This window comes from Strigops habroptila, chromosome 3, assembly GCF_004027225.2.
Source record: "Strigops habroptila isolate Jane chromosome 3, bStrHab1.2.pri, whole genome shotgun sequence".
NCBI classification, from domain to species: domain Eukaryota; kingdom Metazoa; phylum Chordata; class Aves; order Psittaciformes; family Psittacidae; genus Strigops; species Strigops habroptila.
In genome coordinates, this window is record NC_044279.2 from 69992951 (window position 1) to 70011944 (window position 18994).

The window sequence follows — 18994 nt, forward strand, 5'->3', positions numbered from 1 at the left end:
GGAAGGCTTTTGGGAGAGTGAAGTTCTTAAGTAGAAAGTACAGAATGGTCCTAAAATAACCAGTAGCTTGCTGGAAAAATTACGCAGTTTAGTGACAGAGGTGCTGTGTTCCCAAGTGTGAATGTGTAGAGGTGATACATTCAAAGAATGAACAGTGGTAAATAATAGCAGCTGATTTAATCTTTCCTGTAAAATTAATGGCATTGAAATGAATCATTATACCATGGTTACATATCCATGCTGGCTTTTTTGGGGATGGGGGAGAGAGCATTCCTTTTAATGACTGAGAGGAAGCCAGGTTCAATGAAATGCACATACAGTATCAAATTGCTTCTAGCAATAACTCTGCTGCTGAATCTCGTTTTTGAAATATGGGTAGCTGAAAGTGCTTGTGTGATGTTTTTCCATTTAAAATAGTTGATTAAAGGGTTAGCAGAATTCATGCCAGTTATTCTGTGGGAGTGCTGTTTTGTCTGTTTAATTCTAACTGAAAGTGTTTTGAGGTACACTTAAACTGTACTTACAAAATATTAAACTTTTGCTGCTTTCTAAATCTTGGACTGGAAGCTTCAGTATGTGTGTCTGTGTATCTGGCCTGGCAGTTTGCAGTCGTTATTACAGAAATTAATCTGGCTTTTTCCTTTTTTCCCCGTAGATTTGTTTATTTCATATTACTTCTGCTTTTATCTGAAAAATGAATTAAGTATCTTTTCTTCCTCCTTTGCATGCAGCTTGTAACAGAACATGCCTTTGAAATTCCAGACAACATTAGGCCTGGGCATCTCATAAAAGAGCTCTCAAAAGTGATTCGTTCTGTAGAGGTAAGAACAGAAGCAACCCTGCATAAGCCTGCAGCAAGAAAATAATTTGAATCAGGGAATTCCGTAGTACATTTCTCTCCTATACCAGTGTTTTGCTCCCTTATTCCTTAATGAATATTGATTCTTGAAATATTCTCACATTTGCATGTGGAAAGAACAGTCCTGGGAACTAAAGAGAAATGTGGTCTGTTGGGTACAGTACATGTCTACCTTATACTGCCTTCACAAGTAAAACCTGATGTTTTGGTGGTAACTTCTGGTGTTAAGCACTACTATTGTGGGAGATTATATGAAGCTTTGTACATCAAATCCTTAGGAAATATGTAGTACTTCTTTAAAAGGTCAAACGATTTTATTTATATAATTTACATTTAATTACATGAATTAAGAAACATCACTTAAAAATGTGGATTTATTTCTCTAAGACTATTCTGAAATACGTGTTTTTAATTAAAGGAGGAAAACAGCAAACTAGTTAAAACTCAGGGAATTCTTGGTGTGTGTCCAACTTCACGGTCTTCACATGAAACAACTTACCCTCACCACTCCAGACGAAGGGTGAGGAAACTGCGAGACCATGCTACCAAAACTCCTTCTAATCTGGACATCCTGGAACTCCACACTAGGGAGGTACTGAAAAGGCTGGAGATGTCACCGTGGGAGGAGGCAAGTATTAATGTATGTGCAAAAAGGACAAAACTGGAGTACATTTCTAATCTCTGTTGAAGGGGAAAAGCTTTTAACATGCATAAGAATACATATGAGAGATGGATAGATTTGTTTTCAGTTTCTTTTGAGTTTTCCTGATAAGGATTTCTCTCTTCCTCGATATGTGTGGTTTTCTTGGTTTGTGTTGGTAGTTTGTTTTGGGATTTATTTTTTTTTGTTTGTTTGTTTGTTTTTGTTTTGAGGTTCCTTCAACATTTTGGTTCAGAAGGTGCCCTGAATCCACTACCTACTTCAAGTATAGTTTTTGAATCATAGAATAGTTTAGGTTGGAAGGGATCTTAAAAATCATCTCATTTCAACCCCCTGCCATGGGCAGGGACACCTTCTACTACACCAGGTTGCTCCAAGCCCGATCCACCCTGGCCTTGAACACTGCCGGGGATGGGGCAGCCACAGCTTCTCTGGGAATTAGGACTGCCGTAGCTATCAAGTGCTACTTTGAATCAGTTATGTGAAGAAAATAAGCTTGCAAATCCTTAAGGCTCTGAGCCAGCCTGCTTCTCTATGTGTTTTTAGATAGCTACTTCTTACGGTTCAGTTACTGTAATTTGATTAGCCTTGTTTTTCAGTTATGTTCCTACTTCCTGTATGGCTGTGCTTCCCTGCCCATAAGCCTGAGGCTGCCTTTGGTCTCCATTGTGGGGCTGTGGACTTTGTAGTCATATTACAAAGGTATCGTGGAGTGAATGAGTGAAATGTAGTCTCTTGAAAAAATTCCTTTTCTCAGGTTTGATGACCTTAATTTGAAAAGCAGCAACAGAAATGGGAGAAAGAGTGAGAAAACACAAATTAGGAGCTTCCTGAGAATAAGAAATGCTGACAAATTTAGTTGCCACAGGATGGACTGTCATACTGGAGAAATACTGGTTTGGGTCCTTATGTTGATCTTCATAAGGCATGAACATGAGACATTCATTTAGCCCCCAAAGACAGGAAGCTGAACCTAAAATCGGTCATAAATAGTTAACCCGCGCAGTTCACTGCTAAAAACAAATGTTTAGGAATATTAGTCGCTGTCATTAATGTAGAAATATATTGTTCAATATCAGTATAGACTTTAAAAAAAAAAAATATTTTGCACGTTCCTGGTTTGGCATTTAAGTGTATTGTTGATTGCTTCAGAGTATATGTCAAATGTAATGGCTTCGAACTAACGAAGTTCTGCTTTTGAACAGTTGAAGGCAGTTGAAGCTTTTGTAGAGTGCAGAAAAAATAATAAGCAACATTGCTTTTACTTCTTTAGGATACCACAAGCTCAAAACTGAATGGGAGATTTAACAAGCCTCTTCAGCCATCATCTACAGTACCTGAATGGCGAACAAAAGACAATGATCTTCGCCTTCTGCTGTCAAATGGAAGAATAATTAGGTACAAAGGGTTGACTGTGGATCACTTCTTCCTAGTTATTGTGGTCTGGAGCATGCTAATTGTTAATAACATTTCTGTTTGTGGAGTTCTAAGTTCTCTTCTACCAGTAAGATTTGTGTTAGGAATACAGAGGGAACGTGTGTCTGTTGTGTCTGCTGTCCCCTAGTGGAGCCACGGTATGAAGAAGAGGAGATTCTTTGCATGTTCCTTTGTTACAGCATTTCATTCAGTTGCTCTGTTGGGTTTGTACTGGAGGGAGTGCTTCAAAGTAGAAACTGTTGGTTTGTATGCATCTATTAAAGTGATTCTCATTAACATTATTCTGTTGTAAAGCTTCGCATCTTTATGGAAATGCCGATTGTACAGGGCGTAAAACGGGAGTATGTACAATTCAGAATGAGGAAATGAGCATACATACACAATATGTATCTCAAGAGCATATTGTGAATAATGAAAGGAAAACAATTTCTTCAGGTTTGTAAGAATAACATGATTTTTTTTTTTTTTTTTCTTGTGAGACAGAGATGAGAGACGCCCATTTACAGATCGAAGTCTTTACACAGCAGATAGTGAAGATGAAGATGACAGGACGAGATCAAAAAAGACGACTGTTAAGGCAGAAGACCAGCCCTCAGGATTTGAGGGAGAAGGGAATGCAGATGCCCAGAAACCACTGAACAGTAAGCTTGTCTCTAAGTCCTATCGGTTGAATATTTTGATGATCTTGACGGTATAACTATTGTGAAGTCTGACTGAAATTTTACCACAGTATAAAGGGGATAAACTAATAGATCAGAGAAGTGATATTAGAAGTTACAACAAAACATCTGTCAAAAACTATCTGTCTACTGAAAAAGCTAACAAGATAGAGTTGAAAAGTAAAACTCGCCTTTTTATGTCAGTGCCACCTTGAATACTGTGTACAGCATTTTTCAGAATGGAGGTTTAATTGGTGTTCTGGATGAGCATTTGTTCTTTTTGGTCTGTTTCATAATGCAAGAATGCTGATTTTTTTATTTCTTTTTCTTGACCAAAATATACTTCAGTATGAAAAGTTCATCACATCATTCCCTGTAGAGAATAAAAGATGCAGCTACCTATCTTACACCTAACTTTTCTGCTCCATACATAGTTGATCATACAATTTTGTATGTTTTGCTAGTGAATAAGTTTATTCCTTACAGGTGATCGAACATAATTTAGCATTAATATAATCTTATACTTTCAATCTTTGCAGTAATCTGCAAGGCTGGACAAGAATTTAGGTTATCTGTGAAACACTTTAACCCCACTTTCCAATACTTTTAATTATCCTTCACTAGGAGTTAATCTTTTTTGGTCTTTCTGTAGCCTCAAGCCTTCCTGCCAAGTGTTCAGCAGAACCGATCACACAATGAATTAGCAAAGTATCACTACCGAATGCCTGTTTTCAGTGCCTACTTTTAATAGCACTGTCTGTGGGCAGTGACATATTGGTCCTTGACATAGCTGTTCAGCTCTCTATTTAATTATAAAAGTCACATCCTTTCACGGTACAGTGTACAAGGGCTTAAAGAGTGTGTATTAGGAAACAGTTCAACACTTAAGAGCTAATAAGACTCCTCTAGAGATTTACAGTTCCTTTAGTTTCCTGCATAACAATCTGTAGCAATGTTTGAATCCATTGTCAGCCTGGATAAAATATTTAATTATTTTCATTAACAAGGCAATTTTTAATCCTTGTTGACTGTGCTTTTAAAGGTCACAGAGGACAGTACTGAAAAACTTGCACGGGAAAGAGGTGTCTCTTGTGTGCTCATGAACCAACAAGGCAAATGGCTTGTGGAGTGAAGGCTTAAGCATATGTGGTGTTTCTCCACTTTCAAAATTAAACTAAGTAAACTTAACCTAAGTAAATTTAAAGTAAGTTTTATATTTGAATCAAAGATTCAGTCATACAGGGAAATGGTAGATTTTCTTGTTGCTTTTATTTGATACCGAATGAGAGAGAGAGAGAGAGAAAGAAAGAAAGAAATAAAAGATACTCTTCTGAAGAGAATTCCACAACAGGAACTACCTGTTTCTGTAACAGCTGCCACCTTCCATTGTTTTTACTGGGATTTAGGCCAAGAGGCAATGTCCACAGAGAGATGCCTTTAAACAGATTAAGGTCTATATAGCTTTGCATGTCATGCCAATATCCTGGTTCTCAATGGTGACCCTGTGTTATCAGAGAGACAAAGATAAGTGCTGTGCTTAATAGAGCAAGATACTTTGTGTGGATAAAGAAAAGGTGATTTAAGATTTTTTTTGAATTCACAGTAGCTTAGCCTGATCTTACAGGTAACAGCTGCTTTCATTCGTCCCATTTCTGGAGTATTCCTCCCAGTCCCTGAAAGCATGCAGAGCCATAACTTTTCTTGAAAGAGGCAATAATCCAAAGGAAAATTCATTTGAGCTATGTAACACTATTATTTTCTGTATCATGCATGCTGTTGCTTATCCTAGAATCTTATTTGCCACTTTGAACTGAGCCAAAGGCTTGAGTTGTCATCGGAAAACCCTTGGGTTTTTTTTTGAGCTACAGTAATTGAGAATATTAATTTCATTGTCATATGTTGAGCATTACTGTATTTAGCTTACCTTCATATACAGTGCTGTTGGTAATTTACTGTGTTCCTCACAGTTCTTTCCGATACTATCTTAAGGTTAATTAGTCTTCTTTAGATTTTGGTCCCAGCTGTTCATTTTATTCACCTTCTGAGAATCTGTCTTATTCTTGGCTTACTTCTGACTCTACAAATAATTACCACTTATGCAGTTTTTAGAAATTAAAAATATACCTTGAAATATATTTGATGCCTATTTGTGAGCTTTGCCACAGTCTACATTAGGAACAAAGTCCTACCAGAATTGCAGTGTATATTCAGGGTTACAGGTACATCTTTTATACTTGCATAATTAATGAGTGATGAAGAATTGCATTCTATTTATGTAGTTTCATATAAAACTATGCTGAAAGCAAACCAACACAGGTCATCAGACATTAGCTCTGGGATGAAGACCAGTAAAGTTAAAATGTTGGTTTGCTTTCAGCGTAGTTTTATATGAAACTATAACTACTTGAAAAAACATGAAAAAGTTATGTTGCCTTCTTTATCCACTACTTTCTTGACCCACATTAATAAATTTTTTTTATTTTATTTGGCTTTTCTCCAAACATCTTTTGCTGGTTAAACTGCATGTTGTAGTCCTTCACAGATTTGTACTTAATCAAGCTTTCTGCCAGCAGCCTTGACATGGGTATACATACAACCCAGTGATCTTGAGCCTTGGATTCCAAACACTTACAAATGTGTTTCCTACTCGTGGTTGGTTTGGACGTACGCTGTCTTTTAAAAGTACATGCTTCTTTAAGCTGCTCAGCTACTTCATGTTTGAGCTCTTTCAGCACTTAAAAAGTAAACCATGTGGACTAGGTGGTTGATTTGATTGATTGCTTTGTCATATGCCAGTGTTCTTGATGTCTATTTTGACACCTCATTCTTTGAGTAGTACTTTTTCTTACTGCTAGCAAAAAGCATGTCTAAGGTTAGTATATCCTCTTCCTTTTCAGGTTTTTCTGTGATTAAAACTTATGCAAGTATGTTATGCATTATCACAGTAATATTTTAATCTTCTTTGAAGAGGTCTGCATTTTAACCCTGATTGACAGCTCTGTAGTAGCACAGAACAGGCAGAATATGCCAGTAAATTGTGATGTAAAAGTAAAACTGCAAGTAATGAAATTATTTTTTTACCTTTAAATCACTTAATATCTTGTGACTTCCATGTTTTAGTGTTTCTGTAGAGCCGCATTTATTTTAAACAAGGAAATTCCAGGTTCAGAGAGTCAAAGACAAAGGAATACTGAAGATTACTTCTAATTAACTTTTTCTGAGAGCCACTTCTCAGGCCTCTAGCTTGCGTAAAAAAACCAAGAGTTTTCCAAAGTGCCATCTATGGAGGATGTGCTCTATGGGAGAGAAAAAATACGTGCTCCTGCTGCACCTGATTTCTCTTCCTCTGGCTTCATCAAGTCAGTCACTTGTGGAGTTTTTTGGTCAACAGTAGGGAACTCACTAGATTTTCAAGCAAACTTGACTTGTGAACCAAATTGGTGTGTGGAAGTCCTTTTGTTTACAGACTGTTTATATATATGTTTCTAGTTCTTTACTTCCAAACAATAGTTAAATATTACATGTAATACATGTTGGGTCTTACATTTTAATTTTTCTTCCCACAGTGTTCTTTGAAAGTGTGAAATCAGAACTCAGGAATGGATCCTCAGAGTACTCTGATATTTCTGATTCAGAAGAATCTGAGCCTGATTGCACTACACAGGTACAGCTAGAAAAAGTCACAAAAATAAACAAAGCAATTAAATATAATTTTGCTCACTCACTTCAAATTCATCTGGTCAAAGTTTACCTTAAAAGAGCAACAGCAAAGCATTTCATTCTGGTTGAAGATAATATCTCAAACTTATAGTTCTGCCTTATTCTCCATTTATTCTAATGTTGAGAAAAATTACAAGGTGTGCTATCTTGAGCCAAATTTTATGATCATCTTTGGCATTAAAGTAGGGCTGGCAGAGGATGAGCCCTGCTCTGAAACATCTGAAGTCTGAAAAAAGTAAGATCCTGGTTGCTCTGTTCATTTCTTCCATGTCAAGTCTAAATTTCATCATTATAATTATGAGTATCTACCACACAGTTTCATTTTAGACCGTGGTTAAATGGAAACAATCTTACAGGCCTTCAGTTTTCTTAAGTAAGCTTAAGTGGGTAAATCTTATTGGGGTGTTTTAGAGTATTTGAAATAAATTGAAATCTTCCATTTGAGGGTCTAAATTGTAGTGATTTCCTTACAACTAAATGCATATAAATACACACATGTGTACATGTATATGTATTTATACCATGTATTTTATTACAACTTTTAGTATTTAGAAATGTCTTCTATATGTCTGTACAAATATTTTAATGATTTTTTTTTTTTGTTTTTCCCTCTTGCAAAATTGTGCTCTGACTTAATAATTTCAATTTTAACAGCAGTAAAATGCTGATAGGTTGGAATGATTACTTCAAACTTTTGTTCTGTCCTTCTGGAAAGCTAATGCTTTGGTCTTTCATTCAATCATCTGCCTGTGATAAGACTTTACAAGATGTCTTCAAATTCCTACTTTTTCCACAGTGGTCAAAATTTATTTTTAATCTTTGTCTTCTATCATTACCTTATCTAGATGTTGGAATAAGTGATAGGAACCTTCGTGATGTGGCTTCTGGTTTCCTAAACTGCACTGTCAGTAACTTTGGCTCAGCAGGTTTCCTTTTTTTAAGACGCAGAATCAATAGTTACTCAAAATTGATACATTTAGTCTTCACAGGGGAATGCAGCCCGTTTTGGATGACTTCGCCGTTGAGTTAAATGTTTTATATTAATGCCGTTTACTCTCTTGGTTCCATCTATGCTATTCTGCTTCTTAATTTCTAATAGTATCTAATGGAATAATTCTTCTGCATGTTTAAATTTGTCTTTTCTAATGATATATCCAAAGTTAACTGTTTCAGAAGCTCCTGTAAATTCTTTTTATGTTTTTATATTGCACCAAAGAAGGTCTTAACAAAACAAGACAATAGCTTTATTAACATTGAGTCATAGTTATAATTTAATTGCCTATTTGTGCCACTTTCTGAGTGTCAAAGATTGACAGGCTGCTCCTGTGAATGAAGCTATTGTATGAAAACATCCCTTGGTGATATGAAGCACTTCATTCATTCCTGTTCCGTTTTTGATGATAGGGATAGTGGTGTCCCTCTTGAAGAATTACGATTCCTCCACGTTCTGATCTTCCACTTTCAACACTTTGATTGAATGTCATGTATATTCCTTGGCTTGAAAAAAAAAAAATTGTGCTATTCTCTGTACTTGTTGAAAATAGACTAGTCTGAATTACCAAGACGGAGCATCTCTGTCGTAGCCCTTGCTTCATGTAAAAGCATATTGAGTCACATATGGTTATTTCACTTTTGAGAAGCTCCTGCCCATACAATCTGTAATCTCAGCAGGAGCTGAGAAGCCCTTTCATTCATGAAAAGAGGCTGTGCCACTGTAAGAGAGGCAACAGCTGTTGTGTGTCTGTTCCTGCTGTGTTCTGGATTTACCTGAGAGCTTCTGTCACTCATCAGAGAGGTGCTGCTGCTGCAAGTTGTTTTTTGTAAGAGAAGGAAGCAGAAACAGTTACATGGGACAGGATGTGTCGAGCTATATGTAATAGGCATCAATTCTGGCTGGTTCTTGGAACCATAATTCAATATGTTTCCCTCTACTTTGAATATCAAAGATAACAATAATCAATGCTCTCTTTAAAGAGAATACAATGATTTGTGCATGGTTTAATGTGTGTTGTGTTTTCTATGTTGTTGGAGCATGTACTCAGCAGTGTTACAAAATTGCAATGTACAGTCCCTCAGTAGCTATATTCAAGTTAACTGCATTCTGAATAGTGTATGTGTAAAAAAGTTGGACCTGGAAGCTTTTGAACTTTTTGCTTAGCATAAATTAAGGTAGTTTTTCTGTTTAAGATGCATGGTGACCATTCTGGATACTGTTTCCTCTTATTTCAGCAGAAGGATTCCTCCACAGAGGAGTCAGAAAGCTCAGGTGATGAAGAGAAACAGGAAGTAACATCAAATTTCAAAGAGGAATCTAAGGTCACAAGAGACCTCTGTCAAAATACCCAGAAGCCATCCAGAAATGAAACTCCCAGTAAAAAGTAAGCACACTGTGGGCATTTGTTTATAAAATGTTAGACCTTTTCACACATATTTGTGGTCCTGCTTTGTACCAGCATAAAAATCATTCCTTCAGAGGAATTTGAACTGCTTAATACTCCTTTATTTTTCTAGGGAATGTCCTACCTCGACAAGTACAGAAGAAGAAGCTATTCAGGGCATGCTTTCTATGGCAGGATTGCACTATACTACATGTTTACCAGGTCATACTCAAAGCACAGACTGCACAGATAAAAGAACCTCTCTTCAGGAACACAGAAGCTACCCCAGGAGTCGGCATAAAGACAGACAGCCATCTCAGAGCCACAAAACAATAGAATGTGGTAGGTATCTGAACTAATGACACTGCTGCTCTCTGCTCTTGGGCAAACGGATCAGAGTAAGCACTTAAAGTTTCATTTTTAGATCTGTAGAGAAGTTTTTACATAAATGGCACTTTTCACTTGGGTTTATTTTGTTTTGTGGGTTTTTTGGAGGGTTTTTGTTTTGTTTTTTTTTTTTTTTTTTTAATAGAAGGTAAATGTTACTTCTGAGGACTGGGACTGACTTAGTTGAGAGGTCGTCAGAATACGTCTTCTAAATATTGCCATCTAAAAGTTTTGTCGCAGCTGTAAAAGAGTGGCAAAGTTATGGCTAAATTGAAAGTGTAATTCCTTCTGAAAAGATTGGCACAGCCTTCATGGTTGCAGCTTTCATGGCATGTGTGTTACTTAGATATCCATAGGAATTTGCTGGTGATGTTTCATGCCTTTTTGGAAGGCATATTTGGCTTTACTCCTGAAATTCTGATATGATTGCAGTGCATTAAAGGAGATTCTAATCTTGAAGAGGAGAATTCAGAAGTAATTCTTTTGTCAGTGGCATTTTGATGTCTGTGGAAAACGGACATCTGTTAAATGCATTTTGGGAATGACAGACAGCAGAACATTAATGCTAATCCCCTCAAAAGAATCAAAATCACTTCTTGGAACAGAGAGAAAAAGGGTAGTCATGTTTGAAAATTCTTTGCTGGAGAATTGGAAGAGGATTATAGCCTTGCTGATGTAAAATAAATAGAATCCCACCAAAAAATAGGGTGCTAATTCAAAGAACTAATACTATGTGGGGTTTTGTTTATGTGGATAACATAAAAGCCTAATGTGATGTCATGGACTGTGTTCTGGTAATTGAAGCTGTATGTCCTTAAAACTCCCCAATCAAATAAATAAATACAACTACCACCACTAACAAGCAAACCACACAAACACATACAGTGTCCTTTCATCTTTGTAATTTTATGAAAAACATAATATCCAGGTTTCTAAATTGTGGTGGGTTGATACAGGCCAGCACCTAAGAACCCACACAGCCATTTGTTTTCCCACTACCACCCAAGGAGAGAGAGAACAGAAAGAGCAAAAGTGAGAGGATCCATGGATGGACATAAAGACAGTTCAGTAAGTGAAGGAAAGAGGAAAAGAAACAAGTGTTGCAAAGGCAACACTTACCACCTCCTGCAAGCAGATTGATGCCCAGTCAGTCTCTGAGCAGTGACCACCTTGAGAGATTGCCTTTCACCCAAGTCTCTTCCTCTACCCCAGTTTTTATTGCCAGGCATGACATTACATTGTATGGAATATTCCATTGGCCAGTTCAGGTCAGTTGTCCTGGCTATGTCCCTTCCTAATCTCTTGCCTGTCCTTAGGGTACTTACTGCAGGAGGCAGAGTGAGAAAAGAAAAAGTTATGACGTTGTGCAAGCACTGTTCAACAACAGCCAAAACTCTGGTGTGTTACCAACACTATTTTACCCACAAATCTAAAATACGGCACCATATGGACTGTTAGGAAAAAATTCCTTTCCAGCCAGGCCCAGTACATGTGTCAGACTCCACGGGTGTAAAGATGAAACCATGCTTCTTAGCTGGCAGGTTTTGCAAAACCCTTCAGACTCTCTAAATTCAGATTGAATTGGTGTCTTGGGATACTCTTAATTTTACAAGTTAGCTGTACTGTAAATGTGTTTTCAATGTGGACACTTCTTCTGTAGGCCTGTCAGCATAGATCTTCCCTATATTGTACCTGAATAGCAAGCACATCAGAAACAACGCAGTCCTGAGAGCTAATACCTGAGAACTAAATGTCCATCGTTGCATGAACTCCTCATGATACAAAGTCATGGCACAAAAACATGCATAACAAAGCTGTATTCAAAATCAGTACTTTAAAATTAGAATGATAGTATTTGTCTGACCTTCTTACTGTGCTATAAGGATCTTTAATTAGGTGTATTTATTCTGCAGGTTGTTTTCTTAGTTTATTGTGTAGAACCAAGGAGCTCTGACAACTGATTTTGTATCTAGGAAATATGTGCCATTGCATTTTCATTTCTTTCTTGTTTTAATTATACAGCCATTCAACTATGTAATGAATTGTGCATTCCTACTTACTGATTTTTAAAATTTAAGCTTGTTGGAACTTCTTTTTAGGTAGGTCTGTGAAGGAAGAGGAAGGAGACTTGGGGACTTCAGCATGGGCTAGACACCTGAATGAAGCTTCGAGGATTACCCCTCAGGTAAAGCAATACATTTTGAACAGATTTTTATAGGAAAAGAAGATCCTGAAAGTGTAAATACAGAAAAATTGTGGACCAGTCTTTACTGCATATCTGAAAACAGATACTTCTGGTCTGGTAACCGAGTATTATATTTGTCATGCCTTTTTAATTTTATTTATTCCCCCCACTCCCCTTTCCTTCAAACTCTGTCCTGCCATAATGGCTCATATTAAGATGCTCAGGGCAGTATTTTGGAGGAAAAAAAGACAACCAAAACCCAAAACAGAAAAAACCCCAACCCCTTGATTAAAAAAGTGTGAATTTACCTTCAGTCTAACTGGGGAAGCACTGTATTGTTTATTCATTGTTGTTCCCAACCAGAGCATCAGAACAAGTGGAACCTGTTGATAGTAGTTATAGTAAAGATACTTGTTTAGGAAATTGGTACTGCCAAACTGATACAACCTTTCAACAGCCAGCAGGTAGGAATATTTTTGCTTTCTGATGTCCAGGTGGAATCCAGCAAGAAATATATAAATGAAAGGTTGTGTGTCTTACCCTGAACTTTTTTAGTATTTCTAAACTTGTCTATATTAGAAGTATTAGAACAATTAAATGGAACAATTAAAGTTGCAAAATAACACTGCTACTAACAAGTGTTTTTTAACTGTGTGCTTTGTAGTGGTTTTTTGGTAAGAATATCAAACTACATGATGTACTTACAGTTCGCAATTCCCAATTTAGCTTTTGTTCTGTCATCAGCTGAATATTGAAAACAACTTTCCTATTTACATGGTCAGTGGTTATGGTATGGCTTGTTATAGTGGCCAGTTTAATCAAGAGCAATTGCCTTTGCTTTGATGACTGCAAACTAAAACCAGAAAGTAGAGAAATTGAGTATACTGGTATGTGTAATTAATCTATAGCATTGCTCATAAGTGCATATGGAAAAGCTTGCACAGAGATACCCTATATTGTATCTTATTTTTAAGAGCTATCTAAAAGATATATAGAGAAATGATGGAATCATAAAGTCGTCAGACACTGGTGGAACTAAAATATCTTTTTCAAAGATGTGGTAGTATAATTAGAAAAAAGAGCAAACTTGTAGCCAGAAGGTACTAACTTCCACTTTTTTTTTTTTTTCCCTCCTCATTTCCATACTAGGATACAAATAAAGCTCAAAAATATATCAAGAAAGAGGGTGCATCAGAAGCTAATTATAAGGTTCAGGAAAACAGAAGTATAGTCCACAACAACAGCTTGAGTTTTCAGCATGGCAAGTATACACGAGACTCCAGTCTAATTCAAGAATGTCGGCTGAGTGATGGCAGCCTTAGCCCTGACAGGCTGTATGGTGAAACATCCTTGTCTGTACCACTTCATCCAACAAAGAGGCCAGCTTCAAACCCACCCCCTATCAGCAACCAGGCGACAAAAGGTAATTTTTATCTCTGTCCTGTTGCCAGACTGAAAAACAAACAAACAAACAGACTAGGAAAAGGAGCTTGTAAACCTCAAAAAGAGCTGTTAGAAAAAAGACAGGGTTAGACCTTGAGGAAAGATATAAAATGGGCATCTTATGGACACTCAATTTTTGGTACAGAATGTGTGGAGGCAGATTTAAGAGAGATCTAACTGGGTGCGTGGTCAGATGAAACTTTCATAACTGCTGTTGCACCTCAGCAGGTGTATCTGTTATGCTTTTATTACATAGGGAACAGGATCACAAATGTTCTTGGAAACACTGGCCTTAGTCAGATTTGTTTATCGAAGTGAAGGTTTAAAAGCTCTGACACTTCAAAAAAGTCTGACGATCTTACTATTTAGTTTTTAGTTTCTAGGTTAATTACAGTAATTTACTCAAGGGAATAACTTCAGCAAAATTCAAGAAGATTTGTTCAGGTTTTCTCCTACCACACCTACTGCCCTTGCCTAGACTGGAAACGTTCATGAACAATATAATTGCATTGTGATAATTGAGGAAGACAGTTCCTGTTTTTTACATTTCTGAATCCCTGTTTGTCTGCTCCTGAAAATCTTGTCTGTTTTGGCTTGAAAGCTGGGTTTCATCTTTGTTCTAAGGCAATAAAAATTTGTTCTGAAATTCCTGATTCAAGTACTTGATTTCCTTTTTCAGGCAAACGTCCAAAGAAAGGAATGGCAACTGCTAAACAGCGCCTTGGGAAGATCTTGAAGCTGAACCGGAATGGCCATGCACGCTTCTTTGTTTAATGTAGCTGCTACTTCTACTACTGCTGTCTTTCCTACACAGACCAGTATTGAGGTCAACAGAGCCTGGAGCTGCTGTTATTCCTCTGCTTGAAGCAGACTTGCATGTACCGTATAAAACACTGCCTGATGAACAAAAATGAGAAAGGAAAAAAAAAACACACAAAAAAAAAAAACCAACCCAATGCTGCATTTTCACTGTGCCACACCTGCTCAGCAATAACCATACGGGAATGGGGAAATCTTCAGAGAGACATGGACTGTGAGAAATAGTCTCTCATCAGGGCTTGAATATCATTTGTTGCTGGTAGTTTCTGATCTATTAATGAGGGGAAGATGATGAAGGTGGTTTATCAATAATTTATTTCTGATAGATTTTGACAACTTTTAAATTCATTTAAGAAACTATTTATTTGGAAGACTTTTTTTGTGGGGTTATTAATTTAGATTTAAGAATGTGAAAGTTTTTAATTGTTTTGATAATGTATGTTTGGTGCAGTGGAGAGCCACATTAATTGTGATTAGTCTGGACTCCTAAATTTGATATTCAGGTTGTAGTCTTAAATAGGGGTGAGATGCATTATTAATTATTTTTAAATTAAGGCATATGGAATCTTATTTTTTTTTTCCTGCTTTTTGTAAGCTATTGGCTGGGCTTCTGTTGACTTGCAAGTTGCATATTCTCTGCCAGCTTGATTTTTTTTTTTTTTTTTTTTTTTTTTTTTTTTGACCTGTCCTCTTTTAATACAGATTTATTTATTTGACGGACTAGAAGAGACTCCTAACGACAGAAGAATCTTCTTCTGTCAGTCCAGTAGCTAACTTGTGTTAAACTGCACCCCTTTCCTCCAAATTTGAGTGCGTACTTTTCCTCTGGATGATCTGTGATGATTTTCTTCTGTAAAAAGGCTCCCTGAAATTGTATTTGTACAGGTTATTTAGGAGTTGGTACAAAGGAGGAAAACCTAATACATCTTTTTGGAGGAGTGGAGGCATCAGTTAAGATAAATGTTTCTTCAGAACAATTACTCTGAAATAACTCATAAGATACACGTTGCAGTCTTAAGATTTGGCATATTAATGTAGCATGGAAGAAGCATTAAAATATTGTACTTTAAACACATTTTACTGAAGAGTCAGGAAGGCAGGAAATGTGTTGCTTTCAAAGCTGGGTGAGACAGCCAATTAAAAGTCTTAACTGGTGCATATATAAGCATTAAGTAGCTTACTGGTATCAGAATGATCATTTGTGTCAGGCTTCATACAGAGCTGATAGCAAATGCCAATTCTGAATTATTGTAAATAATCTTGATTTTAAATTTGTATTTTTCTGTAATATAAAATTAAATATTTAACTTTTGGGGGATGGGGATGAAGGCGGAAAGGGGAATACTTTTACTTGATTCTGGAAAAAGGGCATTTTGCAGGGTCCAGCCAAAATGTAAAGATTAATATGTTAGTAACAACAATATTGTTGGTTGGGTTTTTGGTTTTTGGTTTTTTGGTTTTTTGTTTTTTGTTGGTTTGGTTTTTTTTTTGCTTGCCAAGAGTAAAAATACTTGGGCATAGCTATCAAACTAATTGAATTGATTAACTTTTCCTTCCTCCATATTCTATGCTGGAATAGTTTTCTCTTCTTGTAGTTTAAAAACAAATTCAGTTGGACTTTCCTGAATATTTATGCAGTTTTTAATCTAGGCTAGATTATGAATGCTTTTACAAATATGTGGAAATAGTTTTAATGTCAGGTGTTTTTGATTGTTGCAGGGTCACTGCACTATGTTTCTAAATTGAGAAACATCAAAACATAATGCAACTGCAAACAAGTCAGGTAGCTTTCATGGCTTTACTTCCTCTGGAGCATTGCTTTGACTTTGTAGTTTTGTGGGTGTTCGTATGGGTGAATTTTTTTAACCTTGTTTTGTTTGCAAATTATTGTTTCACAAAAGCATGTTTTCAGGTTTGGTTTTGATTGGGTTTTTTGTTTGATTTCTTTTTTTTTTTTTTCTTAATTGAATGTAAGCTCTCAGCCTTGTTTAGCCTGTGGGGAGCAGAGGTAGCAAAGGATTTCTAAAAAGTAGAAGATAAGCTAAGAGGTTACTTCTACAGGGGCTGAAAGTGACTGTTAAGTACTTGCTGTTCTCAGGTGCTGTTTTCCAGATGGAAATAGATAAAAGAGAATATTTTAACTATCTTCTAGTATGTTCTCACCAAAGCAAGTCAAAGAAATAAACTGTGTATATACCCTCTGTGCTTAAGCTTGAGCAAATGGATTAATGCCTGCCAGGCTTTGGAAACTGTTTTAGCTTTAGCATATTGAACCAAACTGTTTCGTTCTTGCTGGCTGTGTAGTTTTTCAGGATAGAAAATTCCAGTTTAAGGCAGCAATCACATTCAGAGCAGAATGAAGAATGAGCTTTCTCTCTTGCAAGGCAGATTTTTGAGAACACTTAACTGAAATAGAAGTATGCCAGAATAGAATCTGGAGCAAGGAATTTTAAAATATGGAGTATGCTTTCTTGTACGTGTGACTGGCTTATACAAAGTCTCTTCTCTAACCATCCGCGTTATTTATCTGTATCTTACTTATTGGAACACAGATGTGGCTGGACCCATATATATTATTTCTTCTTGGTTTTATTCTTTCTTTACTTTCTACATGGTTTTTTGGGTTTTTTGGGTTGTTTTTGCAAAAGTGGCTCTCCACTGTCATCAGTTTATGTAATAGTCTCTTCACAGGCTGTCAACGGGCAGAGGTTCATTCCCATTTTCTTCAGATATCCATGCTTCCAGTAGAAGTTAATTCTGATGTTCCACCTCAGAACAAGTAATTTTAAAGAAATTGCCATGATGAGCAGTATTAAAAAAAAAAAAAAAAGGGTGGGGGGAGGGAGAGAAAGGAAAAAAAAAAATTAAAAAAAAAAATGGGGGGGGAGGAGACAGGGAGAAGTCTCCTGGTAGCTCATGAAGAGGATGTGGTGACCTCACTTGTTTTGTGTACATGTATGTAGGGATATTTTTATTGTGTTCTAGACGAAAACACTACTGCACCAATCTTTCTGTAGATGGACTGAACCTTGTGTTGTTGTAGTGGAGAGAAAAAGCCCTATTTTTTTTTTCCTTGCTGTCTCACTTGGGGTGGAAGAGGGAGGGAGTAGGGAACACTGACTGGACAACAAAGAGAATTAAGCCTGCTATGGTAACTCGTTTTCAAGGATAATCTTTTTTGAAAAGTCAGAGAACTTGGATTTGGCATAAAACTTAATTTTTTTTTTTTTTTAATTTTGTAGACAGAACAGTAGGACAAGAAATACCGTAGAGGTTTTCCCATTCTCTTAGGTTCTCAAGTTCCTGCAATTGCAGAAAAAGACAAAATAGAATCAGGAAAATGGAAAGACCACCTAGAAAAAACTATATCAAAGACTCTTCCAGCAACTTTCCCTTTTCTTCTCCTACTATACTTGCTAATAAACCCTGGCTACAAGGTAGCCTTTGTTGACCTCTGAGGTAGATTACCTATGCAACCTATAGTACTCCACATGAATCCATTCTTAAAGACAATTTTGAAAGGGTTAGGTGTTGAGAGTTTAAATTGTTGCTTTCTGATCACATGGGAGGTTTGGGGCCTTTCTTATTTTGGTAGTTGAAGTGCTTGTGTTATGTTTAGTAGACATGTAAGAGCACAGTGTCATGATCACATTTTAGAGGCTTCAGCTTTCCCTAGGCTTTGCTATATGGCATAAGCTACCTTCATTCACAAGGCCATTAAGTTGTAAATGTTGAAGATTTTTGCAGGGTTTCAGAGTTGGAGCTGATGTGAATCTTGCTTTGGTAATTGTGGAGACTAAGTAGAACTGAAACTAGAACAACCCGGTACTACAAGCCTGTAACTAGTGCCCTATGTAGGCTCCACATGCCCTCCTATCCCTTCACACCCCAACCATGACCCCCAAATCTAGTGTCTTTCCAGAGTTTCATTCACGTAATACTTCCAGACCATTAAAAGCTGTTTGTAGCTCTGAGGCTGAGTGAGCCCAGAGCTACTCTTTTACAGAAGAAATGTAAATGGAACCAAGGGCCTTACTATTTGTGGTTAAACAAGATTAAAAGCTGCAACATCCATTTTTCCAAAAAGAAAAAAATATACCCCAACAAAAAACCCCCTAGTAACCCTCTTTGTGGGAGCGTATGAGTGAGAAATCATGCAGTGGATGGGAAATATAAGTAGCACTGATAAGGAAATGCATGTCTTTCACAGGCTGCATTTCTATTTGGAAAAAAAGACTTTTTCTACTTTTAATATAAATTAAGCCATAAGAGTTTCATGCTGTGGGAAGGGAATGAAAGGGATCACTTTAAGAGATTATATTGATATGTATTGTCACTTCTGCTGGGAAATGTCTATTGCTGCCAATGCTTTGGTGAATCCTTTTTTTATTTTAATTTTTTTTTTTTTAATTCTTTTTTAAAAGAACCATGGAATTTGAAAAAAGA

The 18994-nt window shown here is 36.7% G+C and overlaps 1 protein-coding gene across 5 annotated transcripts in view; it reads left to right on the plus strand.

Moving 5' to 3' along the window:
* Positions 1-15459, plus strand: part of KDM7A (lysine demethylase 7A) — a 61079-nt gene extending 45620 nt beyond the window's left edge. For 3 of the 5 annotated variants that reach the window (XM_030478227.1, XM_030478222.1, XM_030478226.1), the window contains 10 exons: positions 732-821; positions 1278-1499; positions 2794-2918; positions 3441-3598; positions 7183-7280; positions 9566-9714; positions 9848-10056; positions 12201-12286; positions 13436-13709; positions 14409-15459. In XM_030478227.1, the coding sequence (XP_030334087.1) occupies positions 732-821; positions 1278-1499; positions 2794-2918; positions 3441-3598; positions 7183-7280; positions 9566-9714; positions 9848-10056; positions 12201-12286; positions 13436-13709; positions 14409-14503 (1506 nt within the window). In that variant the 3' untranslated portion in view covers positions 14504-15459. The remainder of the gene's footprint in view (positions 1-731; positions 822-1277; positions 1500-2793; positions 2919-3440; positions 3599-7182; positions 7281-9565; positions 9715-9847; positions 10057-12200; positions 12287-13435; positions 13710-14408) is intronic. The other 2 variants (XM_030478223.1, XM_030478225.1) reach the window with 2 other exon arrangements.
* The last annotated feature ends 3535 nt before the right edge of the window (positions 15460-18994 follow it).